At 45.4% G+C, this 12,448-nt stretch overlaps 1 protein-coding gene across 2 annotated transcripts in view; it reads right to left on the bottom strand.

The window, feature by feature from the left end:
* LOC126267515 (acyl-coenzyme A thioesterase 13-like) overlaps positions 1-12,448 on the bottom strand; it is a 36,547-nt gene that overhangs the window by 13,929 nt on the left and 10,170 nt on the right. For both annotated transcript variants that reach the window (XM_049972814.1, XM_049972816.1), the window contains exon 2: positions 909-1,093. In XM_049972814.1, coding sequence (XP_049828771.1) covers positions 909-1,093 — 185 coding nt within the window. The remainder of the gene's footprint in view (positions 1-908; positions 1,094-12,448) is intronic.

Raw genomic sequence — 12,448 nt, forward strand, 5'->3', positions numbered from 1 at the left:
AATAACATCGGGGAGAGACTACAACCCTGTCTCACTCCCTTCCAACCACTGCTTCCCTTTCATGTCCCTCGACTCTTATAACTGCCATCTGGTTGGATATACATGCAGAAAGATGAATATATTCCTATTCAGATTTGTCTTAGCAAATATTTTGTACCTCTTTGGTACTGATTACAAATGATAATCTCAAAGTTACAAATAAACAACTTTACTATCAGTTTTAAATGTTTAGTGATTCTCATAAACAAGGATTTTTTACGCGTTACAGTTTGGCTGACTAAGTCATCACAGACAATGTATGCTTGTGTCAAATGTGCTATATCTGTGTACTGGTTGCAGCACTTGAATTAGTGTTTGACCCCTCAAACAAATTCACAGATGAGAATTGGCTGTCTAACTTATGACTACAGTCCTGCCTGATATTGTTTAGGTCTTCTCTCTCATGTCTCATATTCTCTAATTAACTATTGAAATCTAAAGCCATTTGAATATGCTTACTTTATCAAAGTGTTGGTCTTCCTCTTTAATTTTTACCCCCTTCTATTCTGTGCTCATTTTCTCTCCCATTTAATTTAGCATCTCTTCATTAGTTATCCAATCTACCCATGCGTTCTTTACCAGTCTTTTGTAATACCACATTTCAGAAGCTTCTATTATGCTGTTATCGACTTTTTATCACCCATGTCTTAATTTATCAGTTTCCACCTTAAACTTTCTAATTTCTTCCATAGTCCTTTTCTTCCTCTTCTATCCTCCGCCTTCTGCCTCTCTCTTTCTCTCTGTTTCTTTGGGTGCATTCTCAAATTTATTTTAATATGTGAATGTGTGTTAGCACTGTTCAGTTAATCCCACCATATGCACTGTCTTGTTTCCTCTTTTAATTTTTTCTGTGAATATTTAAAACTCACCTCACATTTATATTCACAGAAACAGCTTTAGGTCTATTTTCATGTGTCTGAAGAGCAAACATCGACATCTGGTCAACCAATGTTGCTATGAATCCACCATGCATAGTTCCTAGTGGATTCTGATGTTCCTCTGCAATGGTAAGTTCTCCTCGACATTTCCCCTCTCCAGCAGATGTAATTCTAACCTAAAATTAACATTGAACATTTCATACACAGAGAAAGAGAGAAAATATAGTTTATTTAACCAAAAATATGCAGAAACATCATTTAGATAGAAACTAGTAGGATTTTTTTCTGCTAAGCATGGCTGTTAGTAGTCGAAATATTTTTACATATTTTTTACTGCACCTCATCCCCCACTGTGTCAAGTTTCTCCATCCATTATCACTGTGAACTGAAAAGTCTTCATAGCTCACCTTGAGAGAGAGAGAGAGAGAGAGAGAGAGAGAGAGAGAGAGAGAGAGAGAGAGAGAGAGGAAAAGAAGAAGATGATCTGAATAGTAATTCTAAAGAGTGAATATTATAGAGTTTACCAGACTGTATTTTTATGACTAGTTATTTCATGTACCAAATGATTTGTGCCCTTGTGTTTTGCAAAATCACAAGAAATTACTTTTTGATACTGTGATTTCATAAGCAATATATTTTCCATGGCTTTGGTAGAGCTGCCATTTGTAATCTGTTTAACAAATGTTTAAATTTAGAATATTTCTCTTAAAATCCAAAATATACAAAATCCAAGAAAATCAATATATTCAAAAAATTTGAGCCACAGTATCAGCAGAACAATTTTTAGAAACATAACATGGTACAAAAAATGGGCTGTATCTTGAAATTGGATCTTAATTAATTAATGACTTTTGAATTTCAAAATTTCAAGATAAGCTAATTACTAGCTCCAAATCAGGAATAACTGATCTTCAAAACTGGCTATGTCATTCATTCTCAACTGCATAGTAATTAATTTATGATATTTTAAAATCATATTTCCTGATGTAATAAACTTTAACCCTCCATCCCATGGGACAAGTTTAGGCACAAGGACTACAGGAGTAGTCCAATTTAAAAAGAGAACTTTAAATTTTTGCTTTAGGTGTTTTTTTTTTTTTTTTTTTCAACCCACCTACTGGAAGCTACTGTGTCCATCTAGAATGGGAAGGCAGTCACTACACTTGTAGTCTGTGTGACTAATGGTGGGTAAAGACAAATCAACTGTATCACAAAGTTCAAGACTGAAGAAATTGTAGCTGTAATAATAATAAAAATGATAATAATAATGATACTAATAATAATACGAAATACTTTACAAAATGGAAGAGCTGACAAATATATGTAAACTTATGGTGCAATCATGGTTTTGTAGTTTTGATAACAACACAATGAGGGGTGTCTGTAGCATGTTACTGGTTGTATTAAACAAGCTACATTGCAGGAGATATTGTTGCAAAATACAACTCAACTATTGAAGTACTGTTGTAATGAAGATGTGTTTTTGTAGTTCTATTAGTCATGCAGCTATATGTTCTGTGCTTCTGCTTAAAAGTTTACATGGATTTTCTGACAGAGACAAATATTTATTAGCCAACATGGTCATTCTATGTTGGTACTGTGACACAACTGCAGGCAGGAGGAAACTACAGTTACATTTCCTGAGGACATGCAGCTCTGCTGAAGAGTTTAATGATGATAGTGCCCTTCTGTGTAAAGTATTCCAGCAGCAAAACAGCTATCCATTCAGATGTACAGGTGGGAACTATGCAGTGTGTTCTTTCCAGTTCAATCCCTCATCAATGGCTATACCTAAAAATTTTGAATTTTCTACCTTAGCTACCGATTTCTGATCAAAGTCTATATTTATTAATAGTGTCATTCCATTTACTGTGTGGAACTGTATATACTGTGTTTTGTCAAAGTTTAATGAGAGCCCATTTGCAGAAAACCACTTAATGATTTTCAGAAAAACATCAGTTACAATTTCATCAGTTAATTCTTCTCTGTTGGGTGTTATAGCTACAATTGTATCATCGGCAAAAAGTACCAGCTTTGCATCTACGTCAATATAGAATGGCAAGCCATTAATACATATTAAGAACAGCACAGGACCCAAGACCAAACCTTGTGGCACCCCATTCTCGATTGTTCCCCAGTTTGAGAGATCAACAGCTCTTTGGATATTATGTGAACTACTTATTTCAACGTCCTGCACTCTTCCAGTTAGGTATGATTTAAACCATTTGAGCAATAAATAGTATGTCGAGTGTAATTCTAGAAAGATCTGCTAATGATATTTTTATGGATATTAATAAATGGTTTAAAGCCAACTCACTGACATTAAACTTCGAAAAGACTCACTATATGCAATTCAGAACCTGTAAGAGGTTTCCACCCAGCATGTGCATAAACTATGAAGAAGAGCAGATAGAAGAGGTTGACAGTCTTAAATTCCTGGGATTACAATTCGATAATAAAATCAGTTGGGAGGAGCACACCACAGAACTGCAGAAACACCTTAACAAATCTGTATTTGCAATTCAAATGTTAGCAGACATAGGTGACAAAAAAAATGAAAAAGCTTACATACTTTGCCTACTTTCATTCCATAATGTCATATGGTATAATATTTTGGGGTAACTCTTTAAGTCAAACAAAAGTTCTCAGAGTCCAAAAGTGTGTAATTCGTATTATTTGTGGAGTAAATTCACGGGCATCCTGTAGAAACCTCTTCAAAGAACTGAGTATACTAACTACTGCCTCTCAGTATATTTACTCTTTAATGAAAATTGTCCTAAATAATATATCACTTTTTCCAACAAACAACTCAGCTCATACATACAATACCAGGAACAAAAATGATCTGCACAAGGGCTTAAAAGCACTTACTTTAGTTCAAAAAGGGGTCCACTACTCAGGAACACTCATCTTCAATCATTTGCCAGCAAACATACAAAATTTGGTTACAAATAAAGATCAGTTTAAAAGGCGCCTGAAAGACTTACTAGGGGCCAACCCCTTCTACTCCATTGATGAATTTTTTAATAGAAACAAATGATGTATTGTATATACTCATACTATTAGTATTGTTATTTCAGCTAAAAAGAAATTGACATGTTCCACATCCACAAGGATCTCCTCAGCACGGATCTATGGAATGAAAAACTTCTCTTATCTAATCTAATCTAATCTAATCTAGCTCAGCACCATGATCAGAAAGGCCATTCTCAACAGGACAAAAATTTATGTTTTTAAACTAATCTTGGTATATAAAAGTATTATCTATCAATGTGCTGCTGTCCTTTACTACCCGAGTAGAAAAATTAATGATGGATGTCAAACGGAAAGAACCGAGCAAGACTTCCAGGTCATTCTTCCTATTACACTCTTTCAGTGAATCAAATAATAATTTGCTTTCCCCTAGCTGACAGATAGCACAACATCTCGTGGTTCTAGGCGTGCAGTCCGGAACCGTGTGACTGCTACGGTCGCAGGTTCGAATCCTGCCTCGGGCATGGATGTGTGTGATGTCCTTAGGTTAGTTAGGTTTAAGTAGTTCTAAGTTCTAGGGGACTGATTACCACAGCTGTTAAGTCTCATAGTGCTCAGAACCATTTGAACCATTTTTGAGATAGCACAACAAGGCATCCAAATTTTTGAAGAATAAATGAAAGTATCCTGAAAGGGACCTATATACTGTTACAATTATAAAAGAGCCCTCCTTTAGTTTAAGTTGACAGGCACATACTTCTATATGTTGCACTAGACAAAACTTTTGGTATCTAAGCTTTTTACACAGTGATAACTTTTGACATATATGGCAACTCCTCCTCTCACCTTATTCTCTCTACTTATATGTGCAGCTAGTTTATAACCTTTTCCATATCAGACACAATGTGATGCTCAGACAGGCATAGTATATCTATTAAATTATCAGATTCAATGTCATCTAAACAAACCAGGAGCTCATCTACATTATTCTTCAATCCTGGAATATTTTGGTGAAAAATGGTAACATTATTTTTTTTCTTTACTTTTGTGAGAATCTACTTTTTCTTTAATCCACCAACATTTTGGTTAAATATGATAACATTAGATATAGTGGGTATTAGTAGATTGTGGTGGTAAGAAGACCAAGAGCTCTGATCAGTTGAATACAGGGTTATCAACACCAAATGAAACAGGGTAATGCAGGAGTAGGTGTAATAATGAATAAGAAAAAAAGGAATGTGGGAGAATTACAGTGAACAGCATTGCAAATGGATTATCAAACCAAAATAAACACAATCTATGATTCATCACAACAGAACACACATGTATGCCTATTAGTCCTACATTTGATGAATAGACTCAAACATGAAATTATTCAATATGATAAGGGAGATATTAATTCAATTGAGATGGAGGTCTATAATTTAATAGTAGAAAAAGGAAGAGAAGGAGTAACAGCATGCAAATATGGATTGGGAAAAGAAATGAAGTGGGAAGGGAACTGATAGAATTTTGTACAAAGAACAATTTAATGATTGCTACCGGTTGAAAATCAGGAACAGAGTTAGTACACATGGAAGAGACCTAGTGACAAGTAGTGCTTCAGAGAGATTATACAATGGTAGGACAGAGACTTGAAAAGCAGATTTTAAAATGAAAAGTTTTTCAGGAATATATGTGGACTCTGACCACAATTTATGATGAGGGACATGCACATTAATGCTGAAAAATGCAGAAAGCTAGGAAATTAAGATGACAGGACTTGGATATGTTGAAACAACCAGAAGTTGAGAGTTTCAGGTGGAGCATGAGGCAATTATTGACTGAAATTGGTGAAAGAAAAACAGCAGAGAATGAATGGGTACCTTTGATAAATGAAATAGTGAAGGCAGGAGAGGAGCAAGTAGGAAAAAAGACAAGGCCCTTAGAAATCCTGGGATAACTGACTGTTTTTGGAATCAGTATTTTTCTCAGATTCTGTACAAGTATAGATCTGCCATTATTTCCTCAAACTGTATTTGTAGCTGAAAGAAGGAAGACTGTAACTTAATTCCCATAGACATCAGTGTCTCAGGAGAGACAGCAATAAGCTTAATCAGCTGAGAATAGTGTCAATAATAAGTCATGGCCCTGTCAAAGGAACCTCCTCAACATTCACCTGAAGTGATTTAGGGAAACTATGAGAAACCTGCACCAGAGTGGCTGGATAGGAACAAGAATACCATACATGAGTCCAATGCCTCATCCTCCGTCTGTTCATTGTCCAACCATTTGTTATAATGTGTTATAAGGTTCTGTAACCTTATCATAGAAGTGTATTATTTTTGAGTAAAAGAATTCGTGAACAATTACTTTAACTTCTTCTTTGATATTTAATAGCTTATCCCTGTGACCTTGTTGAGGTGGAGTGGCCTGTATGCTTCAGTGACAGACAGCTGTATTGTAGATGAAACTACAATGAAGGATATCTGTGGAGAGGAAAGAGCTAGAGCTACATGTGGTTCCAAAAATAGATGAGTAGCATTTTCGGTAGTTACAGGGGCAACAATCTGGATGATTGACAGATCTGGTCTTGAAAAATTAGCCAATATGGACTTGCTATGTTGGCGCTACAGTCAGCTGAAAGCAAGGAGAAACTGGTAGACTGTTATTTGTTGGTTGGTTGGTTGGGTGTGGGATTGAAGGGACCAGACTGCTAAGGTCATCGGTCCCTTGTTCCACGATAAAATCACACGAAATAAAAACTGTCAGTCGTTAAAAACGGAGAACTGAGAGAAGGGACGACACAATACAAGAAAGACAGACAAAGACCAGACAAACGGAACCAAAATCGCACCGAGTGTGAAGGTGGTTGGCCGACCATGAAAATAAGGAAAAGCCAACCACCAAATGACATTAAAACCCACAGTTTAAAACCACAGGCCAAAGGCCCAAGGCAATACAGGAAATAAAAGGACAAACACTCAAATCATACGATAAAAACCCCCTGCCCGAATAAAACTCAACACGAGGTCCGCCATAGCATCGTCATCACATAAAAGGGCAGGGAGGGTATCAGGCAGCGCAAATGTCTGCCTGAGTCCTGTTAAAAGCGGGCAGTCCACCAAAATGTGGACCACCGTCAGAGCTGCCCCGCAGCGACATAGCGGTGGGTCCTCCCGGCGCAACAAATGGCCGTGCGTCAGCCACGTGTGGGCAACGCGCAGCCGGCAGAGGACGACAGAGTCCTTCCGAGAGGCCCGCATGGAGGAGCGCCACACACGGGTCGTCTCCTTCACCGCCCGAAGTTTGTTGGGCGTGGGCAGGGTGCGCCACTCGTCACCCCAGGCACCAAGCACTTTCTGGCGCAAAAGCGACAGGAGATCACACTCCATAAGGCCGAGTTCCAGAGCCGGTGAACTCACTGCCTGTTTAGCCAGCGTGTCAACCCGCTCATTGCCCGGGATGCCGACATGACCTGGGGTCCAAACAAAGACCACGGAGCGGCCGCAACGGGCAAGAGCATGGAGCGACTCGTGGATGGCCATCACCAGACGGGTACGAGGAAAGCACTGGTCAAGAGCTCGTAAACCACTCAGGGAGTCACTACAGATGACAAAGGACTCACCTGAGCGGGAGCGGATATACTCTAGGGCGCGATAGATGGCAACCAACTCGGCAGTGTATACACTGTTCCCGGGTGCCAGCGACCGTTGCTCACAATGAGCCTCTAGAGTAAGAGCGTAACCAGTGCGACCAGAGACCATCGAACCGTCGGTATAGGTCACGGCAGATCCGGGAAACTCGGCAAGGAGAGCAACAAAGCGGCGGCGGAGGGCCGGAGGAGGGACCGAGTCTTTCGGACCCTGTGCCAAATCCAGCCGAATGCATGGTCGGCGCACACACCAAGGGGGCAGACGGAGATTGGCCCGGAAAACAGGCGGGAGAGGAAAAAACTCAATCCCACACAGTAGAGCCCGGATGCGAACCGCGATCGTACACCCTGACCAGGGCCGCCTGTCTGGAAGATGGACGATCGAGTGCGGGAACAGGAGACGGTAGTTGGGATGCCCTGGCAAGCTACAAACGTGGACAGCATAAGCGGCCAGAAGTCGGTCGCGCCGGATCCGCAATAGAGGAACACCAGCCTCCACAAGTAAGCTGTCAACAGGGCTTGTCCGAAATGCTCCTGTGGCGAGTCGGATCCCGCAGTGATGGATGGGATCCAGCAATTGCAACGCTGATGGCGACGCCGAACCATAAGCCACACACCCATAATCAAGGCGGGACTGGATCAGCGCTTGATACAGCCGGAGAAGGGTGGACCGATCGGCACCCCATCCGGTGTGGCTAAGGCAACGGAGAGCGTTTAAATGCCGCCAGCATGTTTGTTTAAGCTGCCTAATATGAGGCAGCCAAGTCAACCGGGCATCAAATACCAGTCCCAAGAACCGATGCGTCTCTACCACAGCAATAGGTTCACCGTCAAGGTAAAGGCGTGGCTCAGGGTGAACCGTGCGACGCCGGCAGAAATGCACAACGCAGGTCTTAGCGGCCGAAAACTGGAAGCCGTGCGCTACAGCCCACGACTGCGCCTTGCGGATAGCGCCCTGCAGCTGGCGCTCAGCAACTGCAATGCCAGCGGAGCTGTAGTAGAGGCAGAAATCGTCTGCATACAACGAAGCTGCGACGGACGATCCCACCGCCTCAGCGAGCCCATTGATCGCAATTAAAAACAGGGAGACACTGAGGACAGACCCCTGTGGGACCCCGTTCTCCTGGACCCGGGAGGAACTATGGGACGCAGCAACTTGCACGCGGAAGGAACGAGACGACAGAAAATTCTGAATAAAAATCGGGAGCGGGCCCCTAAGACCCCACCCATGAAGTGTGGCCAGGATGTGATATCGCCAAGTCGTATCGTACGCCTTCCGCATGTCGAAGAAGACGGCAACCAGATGTTGGCGGCGTGCAAAGGCTGTACGGACGGCAGACTCTAGGGAGACCAGATTATCGACGGCAGAGCGGCCTTTGCGGAACCCACCCTGAGACGGAGCCAGAAGGCCTCGAGACTCGAGGAGCCAACTCAACCTCCGGCTCACCATACGTTCTAGCAACTTGCAAAGAACGTTGGTGAGGCTTATGGGGCGGTAGCTGTCCACCTCCAGCAGGTTCTTGCCAGGTTTCAACACGGGGAGGACGATGCTTTCTCGCCATTGAGACGGGAACACACCCTCAACCCAGATGCGGTTGAAAACATCTAAGAGGCGTCGCTTGCAATTCACAGAGAGGTGTTTCAGCATCTGGCTGTGGATGCGGTCTGGCCCAGGAGCCGTATCAGGGCAAGCAGATAGGGCACTCTGGAATTCCCAGTCGCTGAAAGGAGCATTGTACGACTCCGCGTGGCACGTGTGAAAGGAAAGCCTCCAGCTTTCCAACCGCTCTTTCTGGGAGCGGAAGGCCAGTGGGTAATTCGTAGATGCGGAACACTGAGCAAAATGCGCTGCTATCCGGTCCGCAATCGTGTCGGAGTCAGTACACACCACTCCATTCAGCGAAAGCCCAGGGACAGAGACAGGCGGCCGATAGCCATGGAGTCGCCTAATCTTAGCCCAAACCTGCGATGCAGAGGTACGGACGCCAATGGTGGAAACATACCGTTCCCAGCACTCCTGCTTCCGTTGGCGAATAAGGCGTCGGGCACGGGCACGGAGCTGTTCAAAAACGATGAGGTTCTCCAAGGACGGGTGCCGCTTATGGCGTTGAAGAGCCCGCCGGCGATCTCTAATCGCCTCTGCGATCTCGGGCGCCCACCAAGGCACAGTCCTCCTCCGAGGGGACCCGGATGAACAGGGAATCGCAGATGCCGCCACAGAAACGATGCCGGTGGTGACCGACTGAACCACCGCATCAATGGTGTCAGGGGAAGGAGGTGCGATAGTGGCGAGAGAGGAGAACAAGCCCCAATCAGCCTTATTCAGAGCCCATCTGGAGGGGCGTTCAGAAGAGTGACGCTGTGGTAGTGACAGAAAGATGGGGAAATGGTCACTACCACATAAGTCGTCATGGACACTCCAGTGGATGGATGGTGAAAGTCCGGGGCTGCAGATAGAAAGGTCGATGGCCGAAAATGTGCCATGGACGACGCTGAAATGTGTCGGCTCTCCCGTGTTTAAGAGGCAGAGGTCAAGCTGCGAGAGAAGAGTCTCGACATCTCTACCCCGGCCAGTAATCGCGGCGCTACCCCACAGGGGGTTATGGGCCTTAAAGTCGCCCAGTAACACAAAAGGAGGAGGCAGTTGTGCTATCAATGCAGCCAACACATGACGTGAGACATCACCATCTGGCGGAAGATACAAACTGCAGACAGTAATAGGCTGAGGCGTCCACATCCTTACAGCGACAGCCTCTAAAGGTGTGTGAAGAGGTACACATTCGCTGTAGACAGAGTTAAGGATGTAGACGCAGACTCCACCAGATACCCTCTCATAAGCTGCCCGGTTCTTGTAATAACCCCGATACCCACGTAGGGCAGGGGTCCGCATTGCCGGAAACCAAGTTTCCTGTAGGGCAATGCAGAGGAAAGGGTGACTGCTGATGAGTTGGCGAAGCTCAGCAAGGTGGTGGAAAAAAGCGCTGCAGTTCCACTGGAGTATTGCTTTGTCCATGTCCGAAAAAGGCGTGAAGGGGCCGAGGAGGCAGATCACGCCACTGGGTCACCTGCTGCCACCGATGAAGGACCAGTACAATCTGCTTCCATGGCGTCTGAGGGTCCGGCGAGATCCAGGTCCTCAGCGGACGCCCGGATCTCCACCTTATCCCCGGACGCAGAGCCTGTAGGGAGCAGTGGGGTGGATGCCACCGCGTGGTCCTTGGCCTTAGAGGTCTTCTTCTTCGTCTTGTCTCTCTGGTCCTTGGGTTTCATTGGCTGGGAGGGCTCCAGCGAGTCAGTCTCCGGGACGGAGGAGGAGCGGGAAGCCCTGCGATCAGCCGCTGGTCTGCTTTTCTTCCATTGGCTGACGTCACCCTTCCCAGAGGCGGAAACCTGGGAAGGAAGGGACCCAAGGGACCCTTTCCGTGCTATTCGAGCAGGGGAAGTTTGAGGCTTCCCCAGCTTAGAAGTGGGGACTGATGTCCCCGATGGTTGGGGGGTTGCTGCTCCTGAGGCAGGTAGTGCAGGAGCAGCAGGGAGTGAAGTGCCCCCCACCATCAAGGGGGCAGGTGTAGCATTCCGGCTCTGAGAGGTGGCAGTCTGAGGGAGAGCTAATGGGGCCATAACAGTAGTAGCCGCGGCGTAAGAGGCAGGCATTCGAACACGATGGAGGCGTTCGAACTTCTGCCTGGCCTCAGTGTATGTCAGGCGGTCCAGGGTCTTATACTCCATGATTTTGCGCTCTTTCTGGTAGATCCTGCAGTCCGGCGAGCAAGGTGAGTGGTGCTCTCCGCAGTTTACACAGATGGGAGGCGGAGCACATGGAGTATCGGGATGTGATGGGCGTCCACAATCTCGACATGTGAGGCCGGAAGTACAGCGGGAAGACATATGCCCGAACTTCCAGCACTTAAAGCACCGCATCGGGGGAGGGATATATGGCTTGACGTCACAACGATAGACCATCACCTTGACCTTCTCAGGTAAAGTATCACCCTCGAAGGCCAAGATGAAGGCACCGGTGGCAACCTGCTTATCCCTTGGACCACGATGTACGCGCCGGACGAAGTGAACACCTCGCCGCTCTAAATTGGCGCGAAGCTCGTCATCGGACTGCAATAGAAGATCCCGATGGAATATTATGCCCTGGACCATATTAAGACTCTTATGGGGCGTGATTGTAACCGGAACATCCCCCAGCTTGTTACAATCGAGTAACCGGCGGGACTGGGCGGAGGACGCCGATTTGATCAAAACCGAGCCCGAGCGCATTTTGGACAAGCCCTCCACCTCCCCGAACTTGTCCTCTAAGTGCTCGACGAAGAACTGAGGCTTCATGGATGTAAAGGATTCACCATCAGCTCTCGTACACACCAGGTAGCGGGGCGAGTATGGTTCGCTGGCATCCTTAGTCTTTCGTTCCTCCCATGGTGTAGCCAGGGAGGGGAACGATTTGGGGTCATATGTAGTTGCGTTGTATTGAGCCCTGGAACGCTTAGAGACTGCTGGCGGCTGGCCACCAGCAAGAGATGATGTACCACGCTTCATTGCGGGTCATCCGCCCTGATGCCACCTACTCCGACCAAGGGCCCTCCCCACGGGCGCCACCCAGCCTCAGCAACGACCACCTGGCAGGATGGCCATTGCCGGGAGTCCCAATGCCCCAAGGAGATAGGCATCTACTCCTTGGCATACGTGGGGAGTTAACGGCGCTGGCATCAGCAGAGCGATCCCTGTGTAGTCAGGGGGCTACAACCAACAGGGTACATGGCGGCCCCACCACAATGGACTGGCTACCGTGCTGGATTTCAGGTGATGTAGTCCAATATCGTCATTGGCGCATAAAGCGGCACAGCATAGCAGACTGCAAGAAACCGCACCCAAGAACAAATCCACGCCCAAGAGATGGTAGGTGAGCGGGACTGCT

Source organism: Schistocerca gregaria, chromosome 4, assembly GCF_023897955.1.
Source record: "Schistocerca gregaria isolate iqSchGreg1 chromosome 4, iqSchGreg1.2, whole genome shotgun sequence".
Taxonomy (NCBI): Eukaryota; Metazoa; Arthropoda; class Insecta; order Orthoptera; family Acrididae; genus Schistocerca; species Schistocerca gregaria.